Source organism: Hylobates moloch, unplaced genomic scaffold, assembly GCF_009828535.3.
Source record: "Hylobates moloch isolate HMO894 unplaced genomic scaffold, HMol_V3 SCAFFOLD_4, whole genome shotgun sequence".
In the NCBI taxonomy this organism is placed as follows: Eukaryota; Metazoa; Chordata; class Mammalia; order Primates; family Hylobatidae; genus Hylobates; species Hylobates moloch.
The window spans coordinates 41,330,034-41,348,809 of NW_026652279.1; the positions used below are offsets into that span (position 1 = coordinate 41,330,034).

General features: G+C 44.6%; 1 protein-coding gene across 4 annotated transcripts in view; it reads left to right on the top strand.

The window, feature by feature from the left end:
* Positions 1 to 18,776, top strand: part of FSTL1 (follistatin like 1) — a 165,608-nt gene that overhangs the window by 131,993 nt on the left and 14,839 nt on the right. For all 4 annotated transcript variants that reach the window (XM_058437443.1, XM_058437442.1, XM_058437444.1 and 1 more), the window contains 4 exons: positions 13,462 to 13,566; positions 16,067 to 16,196; positions 17,066 to 17,098; positions 18,392 to 18,522. In XM_058437443.1, the coding sequence (XP_058293426.1) occupies positions 13,462 to 13,566; positions 16,067 to 16,196; positions 17,066 to 17,098; positions 18,392 to 18,522 (399 nt within the window). The remainder of the gene's footprint in view (positions 1 to 13,461; positions 13,567 to 16,066; positions 16,197 to 17,065; positions 17,099 to 18,391; positions 18,523 to 18,776) is intronic.

Genomic DNA, 18,776 nt, shown 5'->3' on the forward strand with positions numbered 1-18,776 from the left:
ACTCAGCTCCAGAAAGCCCCAGGGACCAGAGATTACTCTTCTGCACAAACTCTCCTCTGAGAGTTCCTCATTCCTTCCTTCGGATGCCAACTGAAGGGAGCCCTTGATTTGCATTTGAAATTGCTCCAGGGCTGGGAATGGGGATTAGGAGGAATTTGAGGGAGAGGGCCTTCTAGAGCCTGGGTATGAGCAAGCTGGAGGAGCCAGCCATGAAGCCCAAGCATGATGAACACCACTGGCATTTCCTTGGAAGACTGTATTCCTCGGACTCCAGGTTTTCCCCACTTTCTTCCTGGCCAGCAGTTGCTGTGGCAACACAATGTCTGAGAACTTCTAATTACATCTGTCTGCTTCTCCTAGAACCCTACTGAGCCACACATATGGAGACTTCATTTAGCTTGGAGTTTCTTGCTGGGTTTTAACCCTGTCTGCATCCTTAGGCTAGAGAATAATTGCCAGGGTGCTGGAATCTTAACTGCTTTGCAGCCACACTACCCCCAGAGATTCCCAGGACTTTGTCCCTGTTTTTTTTGTTGTTGTTGTTGTTTGTTTTTTGTCTCAGACAGAGTCTCACTCCGTTACCCAGGCTGGAGTACAGTGGTGTGATCTAGGCTCATTGCAACCTCCGCCTTCCAGGTTCAAGCGATTCTCGTGCCTCAGCCTCCAGAGTAGCTGGAATTACAGGTGCAAGTCACCACACCCAGCTAATTTGTGTATTTTTAATGGAGAGGGGGGTTTCACCATGTTGGCCAGGCTGGTCTCAAACTCCTGTCCTCAAGTGATCCACCTGCCTAGGCCTCCCAAAGGGCTGGGATTATAGGTGTGAGCCACTGTGCCCGGCCTGTCCTTGTTTTTAAAGTGGAGACTGGTGCTACTCTGCTATGCTGGGTCTCCCAGATCCATTTTGTTTCAGTCAACCCTGACATCCCTACTATCCCCCCAGCCTCCACCATTGTATCAGATGGTCTCACCTCTTGGTTGGGCATCACAGTTCCTATTAATGTGCCCAATCCAAGGGGAGATAAACCACGTGGGCACACCTAAGGCCTTGCTGTCCCCTGGCAACTCGTGTTTCAGTGTATTCCAGCCCACTGCAAGATCAGCCTAGTGGATGAGCCAGAGGGGAGTAGTTAGAGATCCCCAGAATATTTTGGGAGTGGAGGAAGGGTAGAGCAAGGCAAGAAGCTTTTTTCCTGGTCTAGGAATGTTGGCCAGCCTGCCTCCCTCTACCTCAGAAGACAGTGTAAGGGCGGGGTTCCTCAGAAGAGTTCATGCAAAGCAATGGCCTCAGATAATAAGCCCATTTCCGCAGTTTCTCCTGCCCTCTTCTCACTTGCTTCTCTTCATCTCTACTTCCCCCTAGTAACAGGCAGCTCTTTGGCTGCGCCTACCCTATACTCAGAAATCTCACCCAGTTTTGCTTTGCCCTGAGGTACCCCACATTCCCACATTACCTTATCTTCCTCTTCACCAAATTCTCATTCTCTCAGCATGTCTCAGTTAGGTTATATATTTAAACTGTGGACAAAGGAAATGACTGAAAGCCATTTTAGTCCTCCGTTGCTCTTCTACCTATTAACACACATATGCATGCACACACATGTGCACAAACACACTCTTCAATGTCTTTCTGTGGGCCTAAGACAATCTCTAATTAGTGAAATTCCAGGCTGAATACATATGGCCTGGTGGTGGAGGGCAGGGTCTTTAGGGTATTTCCTCAAAAAAGACCAGTTCTGGGAGGGAGCTGCCCCAGGAAAGGAGTTGGCACAGGTGTTGTTCCTCTCCGTCCCTATCCCAAGTCCCCAGGGCAGTGTGGTAAAATCCACCCTTTTTTGCTTTCAACAAAGGTTAATGGAGTGGCACAAGGTACTATGCTAGGTCCTACAAAAGGATGGACAAACGGAATCTTTGTCCTCTAGGAGCTTATAGGTCAGCCAGAAAGACAAAATCCACACACTCAGTTCTATTTTTTAAAAAATAAATGATCAAAATGAGTTCATACAAAGAGGAATCAAAGTTCAGAGAAGGAAAGGGGAATTCATACCAGTAGAAAGTAAAAGGTCACTGAGGATGGAGTGGTGTAACTTGACGCAAGCCTTGAAGGACAGGGAGAATTTGGGCAAGCCAGACAACAAATCAGACTTCCCAGATGGTGACATTATGTTTTTAGGTGGTCTTGTGGGACATTCTCTGCCCATCTGAAGGTTAAAGAAGCATCTGACAATTCCTCATCATGCTGACATTTTCAAAGGCTAATGAGTTCTCATTTCAAAACATAGAGCCTTGGGAGCCCTAGACCCTTTTTTTCAATTTAGTCCACTTACAGCTTAAATCTGCTGTGGCTACCTGCTCTGCTCACAGACACTTCCCAGAGCTCTCAGTAGCCAGGGTCCCTAAGAAGTGGAGGGTTGCTCAAAATGAGGAGCCCAAGGATCTCAAGGCTACATGAACAATGAAGTCACCCAGGAGAGAGGAAAAACGCCCTGTGCCATGTGCCAAAGACTTTGTTAACAGTGCCCAGGTAGAAGGCAGTAGGTGACAGTGTCGGGCATCCAACTCAGTGCCAGGGCATGTGGACCACCTTGGAGAATACTGGCTTAGCTTACAGGTTTAGGGGGAATCATGTGCAAATTGGGGTAATGGAAAGCAGCCACAGAAGTGATGGGGGTACTGTTCCAGCTCAGGGAAGCACCCAAGCTCTCTGCCACAGTGGATTCCATTCCCAGCAGGTGTGTGGTATCAGGAACCACCCAGGGACTATTTAAATTCAGTGGCACCCAAGGCAAAATGGGTGGAGTGGAGAACTAGATACCTCTTAGGTGATATCCATCTCATCTGCCTTCCACCATATCAGGGGAATAAATCCTACATTCCACTTAGAACTCCAAAGAATGCAAATCCTAATGGATTCAGGGCTTGGGAAGCTGGGAGTGGTGGAGGGTGGGCTTGCACAGGATGGAGGGATGGGAATGTGTAGGGATGTTGGCCCAGATGTGGCAGGCACTGCAGGGGATGCTTCTAAAACTGCCTGTCTTGAGAATTTTCTCACAGCTGCCCTAGGGTTTCTCCCTTCTTTCATTTGAAGGTACTGGGATTTAGGTGTGTGGGATTTTTTTTTTTTAAACTTTTGATCAACCATTTTCCTTGAACTACATGTGGAAATAATTAGAGCATGAATGCTGAGTAAATGTGAGCCCTGGCAGCCCCAGACATATTTCAGTGACAGGTTCTTGGCAGGAATGAAGAATTGTGAATCTCATGTGAATTTCCTTTAGCCTTTCTCTCCTTTCTTTTCTTCCCTTTTCTCCTTGCAAGGCAAATGCAAGTAGAATAAAAACTTTATTAATAGCATTCTAGGGTAGTAGAGGGTTCCAGCCAGTTCACTAGAAACAAAATCAGGACACTCAATTGGGGTTCCATTACTGCTTCCCTGATTCCCTCTGCCATGATCTGGGAGGGAATGAAAAGGCATTGCTTATGAGAATCCTTTGACTATGAGAGCCAACTTTAATCTCCACTTCAGAACCCAGCAAAAACTCTGAAACACCCTCATGTGACTGTATACATAACCACTTTCTTTAGTTTGGCCATTTAGGTTAGCTTCCTTGGGAGAGTGAAGTTTGATATTCAGGAACATCTGAAGTGGTAAATTCCTGAGCTTTCTAATTAATAGAATTCTTACAGCCTAAGGGACTTAGGCATCACCTATAACCTCTGCATTTTATAGCTAAGGAAACTGAGGCCCAGAGAGTTGCAAGCACCTTGCCCCATGTCACACCATATGTTAGAGGTAGAGATATATCCAGGGCCCATTTCAGTCCTCCTGCATTAATTCTTCTTACACAGGACATCACTGCCTCTGCCTGGCTTACACCCCAGGTTACTATTTCAGGTTTCAGCAGAAGTTTAAAAGCATTTTTTTTTTTTGGCTGTTTTATCCCAACATTTGCCAAATGATTTCTCGTACATGGCATTCATCATCCATTTCTGGGAGCTCTCTAGGCTTCCTGGTTTTCCTCCCAGTTCTCTGAATGCTCCTACTCTACTCTCTTGGCTGCTTTGCTGTCAGAGTTCTCATACCATTGTGCAGGCTGTTGACTGCATGAGGAGGTGACAGGGGCTGAAATCCAAGCTACGCTCTGCTAGCCAAGCCCCATACCCTGGCCATGTGCTGCATCTCCTGGAGAGGAAGGTTCCTTTTCTGATTTGCACAGAGACCGCTCCTGGGCTGTTCTTCCTGCTCTCTGTGCTCCCCCTTTTCCTTCCATGCCCTAGCCGCCCTCAGCCTTCCATGCCCACCTTTTCCTCCTGAGCTCATTTGTTCCTCTGCCTCCGTTTCTCACCCCTACACAGATGACACCCAGATATGCATCTTTAGCCAACATTGGCAGCTGTCTGTGGGATGTTTCACTGTCCCTTGAGACACATGTCCATAACTGACTCATCATTGCCCACCCCACCCTCGCGGGACACCTTTCCTAGCCTTCATCTCTGACAGAGACACACAACCAACCCTCCAGGCCCTCGAAGCCAAAGATCTGGCAGTCCCCCAGACTCTCTCCTTCCTCTCTCTATTCAGGATGTTGCCAGACCTCGTTATTCTGTAGAGATTTCTCTTGGATCCCTTCCTTCTGTAACCATGCCACCACTAGTGTAGATGCAACTCTCATCACTCCAGGCCTTTTCCAACTGATTTCCTTCTGCCCCCAATTCCGCCTTACCCATTTCTTGCCATGTGCCACTGTTCAAGTGTTTTTCTTAACACTATCCTGCTTAAAAACCTATAGATTTTCCATCCAGATCCTACCTTTCTTAGGAGCTCGGCTCAAGTCCCATCTGTTCTATGAAGTCCCATCTCCTGGAGTTGGCCCCATTACTTAGGACTGCATTGGCCTGTATTCTTATTTCATCAGCCCAACTAGGTTAGACACTCCTGTGGTGGGGGCAGCCACATCCTCTGCTCCTTTTTGGGTTTTTTGTTGTTATTTTTAGTGACAGGGTCTCACTCTGTCACCCAGGCTGGAGTACAGTGGCATGATCCTAGCTCACTGCAGCCTCAAACTCCTGGGCTCAAGCAATCTTCCCACCTCAGCCTCCTGAGTAGCTAGGACTATATGCACATGCCACCACGCCCAACTAATCTTATTTTTTGTAGAGACGGAGTTTTGCCATGTTGCCCAGGCTGGTCTGGAACTCCTGGGCTCAAGTAATCCTCCCACCTCGACCTCCCAAAGTGCTGGAATGACAGGCATGAGCCACCGCACCCAGGCCTCCCTTCTGGGTTTATGCCACGGAGCTTGCACCATGCTCATTACAGACCGTTCTCTTTTTTTGTTTTGCCGTTACAGGCATTTTGATGGGTTTAAATCATTTTCCTTGGCCATTACTGAAGAAGACTGGAGGATTTATACTCTCTACATTGGCCTTCAAAGTGGACAAGTCTTAGGTAGACAATTGGAGAGAAGAAAATAAGAACCATATTCAAACCTAACAAGCTAATTCAGGGCAGAAAAATGGTCTGTATTAGAAACTTCCACTTGGGCTTTCCTAAGAAACTGAAGGGTGAAATTGTGAAACTAGTGGCAGCCTTACAAAAACACATTTTAGGAAGAGTGACAAGATATCTTTGGAACTCCCAGGAATCACTCTGAGGAGTGTTGCTTTCGTATTGGGGAGCCCGAAAGACCCTGTCAGTAGCAGTGGAGTCACTGGGTGTTCCTGTGTTGAGAAAGCAGTGTGGTATGTCACAGGGGAGACTCTGTAACTCGTCACTGTGGACCATGGGAACAGAAGCACCTCTGAAGTCACAGTCTCCTCAGTGCAAACAGGGATGAATCCCCGAGCCTCATAGATCTTTGTGAGATGATTTTCAGTCCTATATAAACAGGCCTAACATGTTTCTAACTTTGTAAGTGCATATTATACTGCTATACTTCTGCTATGACTAGACAAGACCATTGCAGAACACAGGAACTGATCATTCTATAGAAACCAAGCATCTAGTGTGCTATGCTGTGTCTGGGCCACCTCAAGAAAGCCCTAAGCATAGGCAGCATGAGGCATTCCACAGATGACATGTGAGCAGCAGTGAAGGGAAGAGGCTTCCGTGTGAAGGTGGCCTGAGCCAAACCTAGATTCTTCAGTCTGAAAAGACACTTAGAGAATGTGACAGAATCTGTAAAATAATAAAGAAAATGGTTGAGGTAAACAGCACTGTCCCATTTGAAATTTGAATATAGTAATTTCCAGGCACACAATATGCAATGAGTAGTAAAAGGAACATGTTATATCCCATAAGCTGCAATAGAGGCTAAACATAGAAATTAATCAAAGGGTAATTAAATAATTCTTGATTGACCGGGTGCAGTGACTTAGGCTTGTAATCCCAGTACTTTGGAAGGCCGAGGCGGGTGGATCACTTGCAGTTAGGAATTTGAGACCAGCCTGGCCAACATGGTGAAACCCCATCTCTACTAAAAATACAAAAATTGGCCAGGCATGGGGGCATGCGCCTGTAATCCCAGCTACTCAGGAGGCTGAGGCAGGAGAATCACTTGAACCTGGGTGGTGGAGGTTACAGTGAGCTGAGATTGTGCCACTGCACTCCAGCCTTGGCACCAGAGCGAGACTCCATCTCAAAAAAAAAATTCTTGATTGACAGCTTCATAATAGATTTTTTTAAATCTTAAAGCTAATCTTCATCAGGCAATACATCTCTTATTTGGATGTCATGGAGCCCAGCCATACTGACCCAAAAACATCCCAAGTGCCACTGTTGGCTGCTGTGCTAACCTGAAGAGACTGCAAATGACATTTTAAAATAATTTTTGTTTATTTTTAAGCAGCTTTATTGAGATATCACTGACATATAAAAATTGCATATATTTAAGGTGTACAAATGTTTTAATGTTTTAATATTCATATATGGTGAAATGTTCACCATAATCAAGCTAATTAACATATTCACTACCTCTACATAGTTACCATTTTGTGTGTGTGCATGTTGAGAAGATTTAACTTATGAACTGTCCTCTTAGCAAATTAAAAGTATACAAACAGTATTATTAACTATCATTGCCATGCTGTACATTAGATCTCCAAAAATTACTCATCTTGCATAAATGAAACTTTGTACCCCCAAATGACATTAATATACAAACCATTTGTTGAGCATTTTCTCAGGCAGTACACTGTGATGGGTCTGTGGGAAGCTGAAGTGTGCAAGGCTCTTACAGTCTACTTGAGATAAGCCATATGTGCATCAAATATTGAATAGGACTCTCTCTAATAGACTAAGGACCCAAAAGCCATTATTGGAAAGATTTTGTTTATGAAGAAAATAATAGGGCAAATGGAGAGTTGGATTACCATGAAGCTAATTAAGCTTTGATTTCAGACCTTTTATTTGCAAGGGTCTTGCAAGGCCATTTACCCAATTTGCATTTATAATTGTATATTCTTTTTTCTTACAGAGCCCTCCCTAAACCATTTAAGCTTCAGGCCCCACAAAACCAGGGTCTGGCCTTAGTGCATTAACCTTGAGATGAGGGACTGATTGTGAGCACATATAAGGAAGGGACAATTATAGCAGGGACTGCACACATGCAGTGCCCCCTGCCATGCACATCAGAACCACTGCTAGAAATCACCAGTCCCTCCTCCTCTGTCCATAGCATATGCAGGATGTACCAACACATTTCTTTCCAGAAAAAAAAGAGAGACTTGAACAAGGTCATGAGATACTCCAGCAAGGTTTCAAGGTCCCGAAGCGGTTTTGCCCTTTCTCTCTGCTTTTCTCAGGCCTGTGCTACTGGGTTCCAGAAGAGCTGCCTGGGAGCAACCAGCATCTCACCCCATACACCCCACTGCAGACCTCCCCCTGCTCTCCCCAGTTCTGTGAATTCCTTTGTCCCCAGCTCCATGGTATTCTGTGTATATCTGAGGGGCCCTGGTGTTCCTGTGAAGTTTCCATGACTAATTCTGGCAAAGCAAAGAGAGCCTTTCTCATGTCAACAAAGCCACTCTGTCGCAGAATAGTGGCAAGTGGAGCCAAAATTCCACCTTGGCATAAGTAGAGCTGTTCTTTTTTAAAGGAGTTGGAAGGAAGAAAAGAATGGAGGGGACAGAGCCGGCCCACTTCATGTTAGTGAAATGATGGTATATTAGGCTGACAGTTTTATGGCTTTGCTTATAAGCTTCCTCCCCTGCCAAAGCACACTGTTCTTCCAGAAATTGCTTTACTTCAGAAGACTTTTTTTAAACATTCAACGTGTATTTTATGTTCAGACTTAATTCTGGTTGGCCCAGAGACTCAGATACACGATCACCTCTACTGGTGGTTTTGCAAATAACCTGCTTCTCCATTTGCTTGCAAAGGATCTTTTTTGATTGCAAAAACCATTTCCATTTTTTAAGACCTTGGATTCAAGACAACATTTCCTGGCTTTGATTTGTAAAGAGGTAGAGTGGTTTAGTGGAAAGAGGCTGGGATTAAAGTCTGGAGACCTAGGGCCAGGCCTCAGTTCCACAACTGTGAGATCTTGTACCAGTCACATGTAGCTGTGAGCCTCAGTTTTATTTTCAACTTAGGATCTTAAATCTAGAAGGGCCTCAGAGGTATCCCCTGCCTGCCTATCTAAAAAGAATTAAAAATGACAGTAAAAATTACAGATTAACCAAAATTGCTGTGCAAGTATGAATATTGCCATTCAACAGCTGACCGTTGCTCAGATACTTTCTACCTAGTAAAAAGTCAGGAATGTTCCCAGTCTGTCTTCTACCAAAGGGATTTTGCAATGTGAAAATTAATGAGACCAAATCTCCAGAGCTTGGCTTGCAACACACGAAATGAAAACAACACGGAGACTGATCAGGAAGATGATGCAGAAGGATAAAGCTACAAATCTGATGTTTCTCCATTGCAGGCAGATATTTTGTTGATTTTATCAATATATCTGAGTGTCCACACTTCCAAAACACACCCTCTACCCCCACTCAAATCAATTACATTCTGACAGGTACGTTTAGACTTACAGGTTCATACTTTTGTAATATTGGACCTGCCCATAACCTCATACTCCTAGAGAACATCCATGTGCCAATGTGGTTATCTACACACACACACACACGAAGTCCTCATACTGCTTTGGGGCCTCATTCCTAAAATCGTTACAGTGGTAGAGCAAACAATTCTATTTGCAAGAACTGCATTGTATCTTGTAACCTCACCCTGGGCCAGCCCTTGGAACTGTCCCCGCTCCCCAAAGCTCACTGCCTTGATTGTACCCCAAGAGGGAACCTTGAGGCTCTGGAGTCAGACTAGCTTTTGTTCTGTTCCTGACTCAGCCCTCACTAGTTATGTGGCCTCCATGCATCACAGAGCTTTCCTGACTCTCCAATGCCTCTGCATCTGTTACATGGGACTAAAAATACAGAGACCTGCACAGAGGTTGTGAGGACAGAGATATCTGCAGAGCCTCACTCAGCCGAAGGTGCTAAAAGTAACATTGGCCTTGGGTCCTAGGCCCTTGTCATCCCCGACTAGATTACAGTCTTAAACCTGGCCGGTTTTCCTGCTTGCAGCCTCTCTCCATCCAGGCTGCCTTGCACTTTGAATCAGAATTTCAGAAAGGACCCAACACAGATTAACATTCCAAAGCACCATATCCATCATGTTACCTACCCAATCCCAAAACTTCCAAGGTTCTCACTTCTCATAGTCGCTGTGGAGAGCCCCTCGGGTCAGCCATCGAGCGCCACCCCTCTCCCCATCATCACCTGCCACCCTGCTTCATCTCCCTCTTCCTCACCACAACCCTCCCCACCAGGCAGCCATCGCTTCAACTCATGAGCATGTTCAACCCCTCTCAAGGTGTTCTTTTCCCCCACTCAGAATCAGTCTCTCAGTAGATGGGTAAGACTGCCCACCACCCTAAGTAACTTTGTAGGCACCTCAGGGATGCACCTGACACTCCTACTTTCAGAGAAGATGAGTCTTGGAGAAGGGCTTTCAATGGCACAAAGGCTATCTCTCTGGAGAAAATTTTCTTCATTGTTGATTCCTGCATCAAAGCATGCCTATGAATGGGGATCACCGGGGAGGGCTATGAGGCTGCAGGTGAGACCTCCCCCGCATTGGTAGATCCCCCTGCCCATATTTTTGGGGCAGCCACCCTATTCTTCCACCTCCTGCACCACTTCTTGTTCCGAGGACAGAGCTGGGTGGAGCTGCAGGAGCCAACACTGCTGCATTGCGGCGCTGGGCTGTGCAAGACAAAGAGAGAGATTGCCACCTATTGACAGACATGTCACCTGCAAAGGGGAATGATTGTGTAACTAGTGGCTCCCCCCTTCTCTGTGTGCTCTTCAAACAGGCCTTTTGTTTTTTCCATTCAGTCAGTCCTTCTGTTCTCTATTATCACTGCAGTGCAAGGGAGGACAGGGAAAAACGGGGACATGACAGCCCAAGGTGGTAGTGACAGCATCTCAGTGGGAAAGTTGTCTGAAAATAAATTGCCCACCGTAGTAATAGCCACTTTCAGTTGTGTGGCAAGGCACTGTGCTGCCTGCAGTACATCCCATTTAATCCTCACAACAACCCTCTAAGAATCAGTACTCCCAGTTTTCACATGTGGAAGCTGAGGTTTAAAGAGAGCACCTGGCCCACTACCAGCAAGTAAGGAATAGAGGTAGGATGTGGGTAATTTAAATCTAAATCTCTGACGCACTCTTAACGCACATTCTCCCGACACTTGCTAATTATGCAACTCACACCCCCATCATAATTTCCTTATGTCATCTGGATATGAAAATAAATCAAATACAAACTGCTTTCCCTTTGGGCAGAATTCTAGCTCTGCCACTTTCTAGTTATTTAAGGCTCAGCTCTCTCACCTGTGAAGTGGGGCTAGTAATGATGTCTAACTTAGGGAGTTATTGAAGAGCTTAAATCACATATAATAAAAATTACTTAGTAGGATGCCGGATATTTATAAATGGGAGTTTAGTTATCAGTGGTTGAAAATATGAGTTGGAATCCTAGCTCCTCTCATTTCTAGCTTTGGAACCTTGGGCAAGTTATCTGACCTTTCTGGTCTTCAATTTCCTCATCTTTGGAATAGAGTTAATAATAATATACCTATTCTTGCAGGGTTTCCCTGTAAGACGAAATCATGTGTATGAAAACATTTTGTAAATTGTACTATTCAAATATTAGTTGTTATAACTCAAAAGTTATCTGTTTCTTCAAATGGATTTTTGAGAACTATTCCTGAAAAATGACTTGGTTTAATTCAATTTATTTTTAATACTTACTAAAAACAACAATATAAGTTAAAAGGAGGTTCCGTACATGCCACAGGCTTTTGTGCAAGCAGCTCTATAAGGCATTCCCATGAATAACAGGTTTCATAGGCAGCTTGTTTTACAGTTGGTACTTCCACATGTATCTCACTGAATCTCTGCAGGGCAGGGCTGGCATTTACCCCTGCTTTATAGATGAGGACATGTGAGCCTTAAATGAAAATTACTAGTTAAAGACAGAGAATAGTGAGTGGAGGTTTGTGGGGGTTTGCCTGTGGAGCTGTGTGCGGGTGTCTTTGAGTGCACGCATGTGTCCGAACATGCTTTTTTATGCATTTGTGTGTCCATAACTCATGGGACACACCCACAGCGGGGTGCATATTTGTCTGAATCCTTTGGCTAGTGTCGTTTTTTGGGAGAGGAGAAGGTAAACATATCTGAGGTTTTTTACAACTCGTCAGCAAAAACCTTTTCCTTTTTCGTGTTGCCTTACATTGTCAGGCACAGTTTCCACAAGAGGGCCCTGCCTGGAGAATATCCTTGATTTTATCTCCACTGTCTGTTTAGGAAAACAACAGCTCTCCAATCTCCGCAGACTTATGGGAATTACTTCCTCTTTCTTCTCCGCCTGCTAGCTTTCTTGAATTCGCCTTAGCAACATTCAAAAAAGAATTGGTTTATCAACAGCATGTGAACCAATGAAATGTGAGCTGAGAACGGCTTCTAGACCAATGGGAGCCCTGCATGACCAGCAAGCTGGCTTGGGACAGAAAATAATAACTTGGAGTTTGCAGAGCAGCCTCTGGGTGGCGGCAGACTAGCTGTATTGGATACAGCACCTCGGCTCGAAAGCCTCTTCTTTCTTTTTGCTTTTTTTGCCCTAAACTTGAGTATAAAACATTCACCAACTATAAGAATTGTACTGTTACAAGACTTGTGGGTGTGAGTTCTCTGCATAATGTGGTAGACATGGCCTGGAGGGTGGACTGTCTGGTTCCATCCCTGCCTTACCACAGCCAGCCCCATGACCCCATCGTGCCTCTTGCAGTCTTTGTTGGTTTTGTCACAGCATCTAGCCCAGTAGCCTTGGGCAAGGAGGTCTTTCGTGATTTTGCCTGCCCAGCCAGTCAGGATGAGAAGCTGGGAAAATCACATTCTCCTTCATGTAACCACCACTACCCCTGGGTTGAGTGATGAATGAGGTGGGGCTGGCTTTCTGCCACCAGTGAATGGGCAGGAAGGGATGAGCCACCAACAGATCAGTGCCTGTCAATACCCCCACATTCTCAGGTGGCATACACTGAGACCATTCCCTGCCTTATCAGTTCTGCTGCACACGTCTGAACAGGGGAATGCCTGACTAGCAAATGATTTGAGAATAGTTCTACTATCAGGCAGCTTCGCCCTCTTAATCTTGAAGCCAGTGGCAGACATGGGTAGGGGCTAAATGGGACCATAACAAAAATAGCAAATCCACGTTTCCAATGGTTTAGCCATCCTTCTTTTGCCCTTTGAGATGGTAATGCCTTGAACACCATTCAGTCAGGTTTGGGTCCTTCAGATAGTCATAGTTCTCTACAATGTTTCCATTTCTGCCTGACTTACTCCTCTCATCCTTTAAGAATCAGTTAAGGCTTAGTATCTTCAGAAAGTATCCTTTGAAAAATTCTCACCCTCTTCCTCCCCTCCAGCTCCCTGGTGATCCTGTTCTTGCACTTCCTGTGTTATTTTCCAAATGTCTCTTTCTTTGTGAGTTTCCTCTGAGAGTCATGGAGCTTCCTGAGGACAGGGTCTGTCCTTTGTATCTCCATCCCTTAGTGTAGTGTTAGCATAAAATTGGTGCTCAATAAGCATTTTTAGAAGAAAGGAAGCATGCAAGAAAGGAACTCTTGCTCTTTGAGAAACATATTAGGGACTCAGAAGTACCTGAACCTGGGCTGAAGCAGTATCTGGGAGTAGGGCACTAGCTGTTGGAGGCAACATCTCCAACAGCTGTTTAAGACCCACCGTCTGTTTAAGACCCAACATCTAGCTGTTTAAGACCATGAGCCATGACTCCAGAGCAAAGCCCAAGCCTGAAAGATAATCTCATTATGGGCTCATCCTGTAATGGGTTCATCTCAGTCACATGGTTTCCTTTATGATTGTGTGTTTTAGGAAGAGCTAAGGAGCAAATCCAAGATCTGTGCCAATGTGTTTTGTGGAGCCGGCCGGGAATGTGCAGTCACAGAGAAAGGGGAACCCACCTGTCTCTGCATTGAGGTAAGTCCTGATGTCGGGAGCCAGAGGACAGTGGCCAAGGTAAATGTGGCTACCTTGCGGAGCCACCCATCAGCAGGAGGTGCCAATGATTTCATTCTCTTTATAAAAGCATACCTCATCCCTCTGAAAAATGTGGAATTTTTATTCCGGATTCCTGATTTTTAAAGCATGGACATTTTTTCTTTTTTTTAAATTTCGCTTTGTAAGATTTTTTAATTAAAAAATAAGAATTGTTTTATATAAGTCAAATAGTACAGACATTTACACAGACATAAAATTATAATCTTCCCCCATAACCCTTCAATCCCTTAGTCTGAAGTAACCAGCGTTAACAATTTGGTACATGTTGTTCCACATGTTTTTCTTTTCTATTTAACTATAAGCATAAGGGTTTATATGCTACTGTAGACATAATGGTTCCCCCTATTTTATGCAAAAATGGGATCATGATATAGATATAGATATATACAGTTTGTATTCTTTACTCATTAATTTATCAGGGACAACACTCTAGATTAGCACATATAGTTTTAACTCATTTAACTCACTGTAGTGGCATAATATTTCGTAATATAAAAGAACTAGATTTATTCAATCATTTTCCCATAGATGGACATTCAGTTGGTTCTTTGGGTTGTTTACCACTATAACCAATAACATCCTTGTGCAAATACCCTTACATGCTACTGCCTTTATTTCTGTAGCATTCATTGACATCAGGGCTTGCTAGGTCAGAGGATATGCAAATTTTTAAAAACAGTAGATGAGATGCAGAGTTGTTTTTTTTAATGTTTAAAAAACAAAGAGAGTCTTTGATAAATACTTCTTTTGTAGGCTGGATTCTGACAAGTTCTGCCGCTAAAGTGAACGTAAATACCTTGGACATTCTTTTTTCTGTCAAACCAACCCATAGCCTGGAAACACATCTTTCTGCAAATTAAATACAACCAATTTAGTCCCCAGGTTAAGGATCCTGATTTGTTGCCTCAGAAAGGAAGTTTTCTAACTCAGAAACCTAAAAGCCAGATCCTACTGGGGATCCATTAGCTCTGGGAGGTCTTCACTGGCAGTGTACCTGGCCACAGTGTAGTGGCATAAGCCTGGACTTAGGATCTAGAAACCTGATCCTAAAAATTGTACAACTAGATGTGGGTGAGCTGAGACCAAACCTGAGGTCTCAGGAGATGCTGTGAAGACAGTGCCCACATTTGGTTTTGCCCATTGCCCAGCACATAGTGAGCACTCCATAATAAATATTGGTTCACTGAAATTTGTGTTTTTGGTATCCTCAACTAAAACTGGAGAGGTTGGGCTGCCATCCACTTCCAGTGCTCTGTGCTTCTTTTTACCATCTGCTCTTTCTTGTTTCAGTTCCTTTCTTTATTGGATCTGAGCTAAACTTACTTCCCACTTCTCCCCATTAAAAACCATGGAAGTCCAAAGAAACTGAGCTTGCCTGTGATCTTGGCACCTTCAGCAGCCAAAGCATAACCTAGTTGCCAAATGAACTTTGTTCAATTTCCCTGTCCATAATGATTCTCTGTAGTACCTCACAAAGACCCAGGCCACCCTACTCCTATCTTCACAACAAAGGCTTGAGATTAGGAGGAAAACAAAGTGGCCCCCCAATAGTATATAAAGCAAGAGATCCTTACAGTTAGGCTGTGGAAGAATTGGAGTGTGTGTGTGTGTGTGTGTGTGCATGTGTGTGTGTGTTTGCCTGCCTGCCTATCAGTCTCTCCACATTCCCAGCTCTCAGCTCTGGCTGTTTTGTGTCATTGAATGTTGGAATATTAAGGGATCTTAGATCTTCTGAGACATTAAATGACTTTTTCCAAAGTGACAGAGAATTCAAATTTCTGACTTTTAATAAAATGCCCTTTCTGCTAATTTGATGTGGTGAGGGGGGTGTCTTTGTTTGTTTGGGCTGCTATAACAAAATATCTGAGATTGGGTAATTAATAAATAATAAGAATTTAATTCTCATAGTTCTGGAGGCTGGGAAGTCCAAGATTGAGGCGCAAGCAGATTTGATGTCTGGTGAGGGCCTGGTCTCTAACTTCCAAGATGGCACCTTGAATGTGGCATCCTCACATGGCAGAAGGCAGAAGGGCCAAAGGGCCAAATGCTGTAGGAAGACTGTTCTATTCACTTCTTAACCTCATCCACAAGGGAGGAGTCCTCATGACCTAATCACCTAAAGGCCTCACCTCTTAATACTTTTGCATTGTATTTTGGAGGGATCACAATGAAACTATAGAGGGTGTCTCTTTCTTCACTGAATAGAAGAGATGACCCTGGACCAGGACAGGCATGAAGGGCCATAGGCTCAGTTGGCCAGAACTGTGACTCCCTGTGCCCTGGTGCGGTAGAAGCACCATCTCTGGTGGTGGAGAGTCCCCTTACAAAATGGCTCTGTGTGTGTGTGTGCATGCGTGTGTGTGTGTGTCTGTGTGTCAATATCCATAACTGCACAAACATTCTTTTGGGTCTGTTTCAGCAATGCAAACCTCACAAGAGGCCTGTGTGTGGCAGTAATGGCAAGACCTACCTCAACCACTGTGAACTGCATCGAGATGCCTGCCTCACTGGATCCAAAATCCAGGTTGATTACGATGGACACTGCAAAGGTAAGGTGTGCTCTCACCACTGTAAGGCAGCTTTAGCCATGGGGAGCCAAGGAACAGAGCAGTGTGGCCTGGCTGACCACATGGTCTTTCCACCATGACCACAGCCTCTCAAAGCTGTGGAAAGCACCCAGTTGGTTGGAGTTGCATCCTCTTGTCACTTATGAGCCTGCTGGGTTTGCCCTGGATGGCCCAGGCCTCTGCCCAGGGTTTGCTATATCAGATCCCCAGGGGAGGTTTTCAGCACTGTCTGCAGCTGGATAGTAGATAAGGTGGACCCCATCAGTAAATCAGTAACAATAAGAAAGTTCCTTAAATGAATTATGTACCTTTTTAGAAAGTAGGTAAGTTTCACTTTTCCCATGCTTTTTAATTTGGGCACCTCTCAGTACTGTTTCCTCTATTTTGCACTGAAACCACTGCCATTAGAATAAGAAGGAAGAAGTCCCACACTTGTTGCTAATTAGATACCAGCCCCCTGCCAAGCCATAGCCCTGCCCAGCCCCTCTCAGCCTTGCCCTCCCTTGAAGAAACAAGAAGCTGTTTCCCAGGTGATTGTCTCCACTCCAATCCCCGTCCAGAATGATTCTCCATTTGAATTCTCAAAATCCCAGTGACCCCTCAATGCAACAGGAGGAGGTGTGAGGCCAGAAGGGAACTCAGTGGCCCTAAATTGTCAGACAAAGCAGGAAACAGAAGATCCTCATACCTGGGCCCTAGAAGAAGGAAAGGAAAGGAAAGGATTCAAGACAAAATGATGAAAAGGTTACAAATATTCCTCTATGTGTGGAGCAGTTGTAATCCTAGAAATACAGAAAAATTTTCTTTTTTCCTTCACTTTGCATTGCACATTTTCTCTTTTTGTCTTGCAGAGAAGAAATCCGTAAGTCCATCTGCCAGCCCAGGTGAGTGCCTATTTTTTCTACTGTGTGCATCTCAGGGAGGACATTCTTTTCATGATAGAAATTTTGTGTTCTACAATCCCTGCCAAGCTCATAAGATCTTCTATGCATCAGAACTGTGTCCCAGAACTGACCACTCCTCAACACAGCTCAGAAAAGCTGCAAAACTACATTTGTGTGTGTATCTGTTTGCCAACTGAAGCAGCTGGTTGGGTCAGAATGTTGGCTGTGTTTTCCCATTTTTCCTGAGTAGTGATTGAACTGCATGAACAGGAAAGCCACTGAGTTCATTTTTCAACATCCTGTAAGACATGCTCATGTCATGGGACCAGCAAATAGAAGGCACAACTCTTTTTGAAAGGGGATAACTGGAAATGCCAGTAAGACTTCTGTGGTTTTCTATTAGTGATCACTAAAATTTTATCATGATTTATAGTTACAGAGCTTTTTTGCGCATACTTTCCTTAGATTCTCACAGTAGCCTTTGTGAAGTAGATCTTATTGTAATTACCATATAGATGAGGAAATTGAGGCTCAAAGAGGCTAAGTGAGTTTTCTATGTCACACAGCTAGTAATTGGCAGACTAGGGAAGAACTCTCAGATTTTCATTCCCCTGGCCCAGTGCCCTTTTCACCCACAGCATATGTTGTCTTCCAGGAATTCTCTTTTGCCAAAGCTTTCTCTCTTCTGCTTCCCCATCCACTCAACTCTCAGCACACCCTGTTATTTCCAGTGGACAACAGCTGTCCAGAGCAGGGCTTCGACATAGCCCTCGCTGGGCTTCACATTCTGTTGTTCATAATAAAGGATGATGCAGGTGGTATACAGTTGTAAGTGGGGGGAAGTTTGGATGGACCTAGTTGGTGAGAAAGGGAGAAACTGGAGAAAATCAGAAATCTAGTAGCATAAAAACTGTAATATTCTCATTTATTCATGTATTATTTCAGCTCATCTTTGAGTCAAGAAAGCTGCTTTATTGATTTTTTCCCCTTCAGCTTCCTAAAGTTAATGAAAGTATCCTTTATTATTTTTCTGCTCTAGTTATTTCTCACATAAGCAACAACATCTCTCTGTTTCAATATTCTCAATCTTTACAAGTATTTTAGAGATGGGCGCTTGAATCCTGGGCTAGACTTTTTCCAGTTGTGTACCCTGGATGTGCTAATCCTGTCTCCCTGGGGTGCCGGGATGACATATGCAGAACCATGGGCACCGATCCTCCCACACAGTGGGTGCCAGATATCATTGGGGTCCTCCCCTGACTGCTCCAGCTGACATCCTCCACTTTCCTGCAGTTGTTTGCTATCAGTCCAACCGTGATGAGCTCCGACGTCGCATCATCCAGTGGCTGGAAGCTGAGATCATTCCAGATGGCTGGTTCTCTAAAGGCAGCAACTACAGTGAAATCCTAGACAAGTATTTTAAGGTAATCCAGAGGTAGGAGGAAGACTATTCAGGCCCATAGAAAGGGAAGCTTCCTCCTCCCATTGCCCAATCACATCTTCCCAGACCACAGGAAATGTAAACCTGCATAGACACCCTGAGTTTCCTCATCATAGATCATTCATGAAGCTGTGAAAGTTGCCTTCTGACCAGCTTGATCAGTGGGAGTAAGCAGTGGAGTCTTTGGGATCTAACACACATGTGCGGCTGCCTTCAGGCAGTTAAAGCCACAAAGGT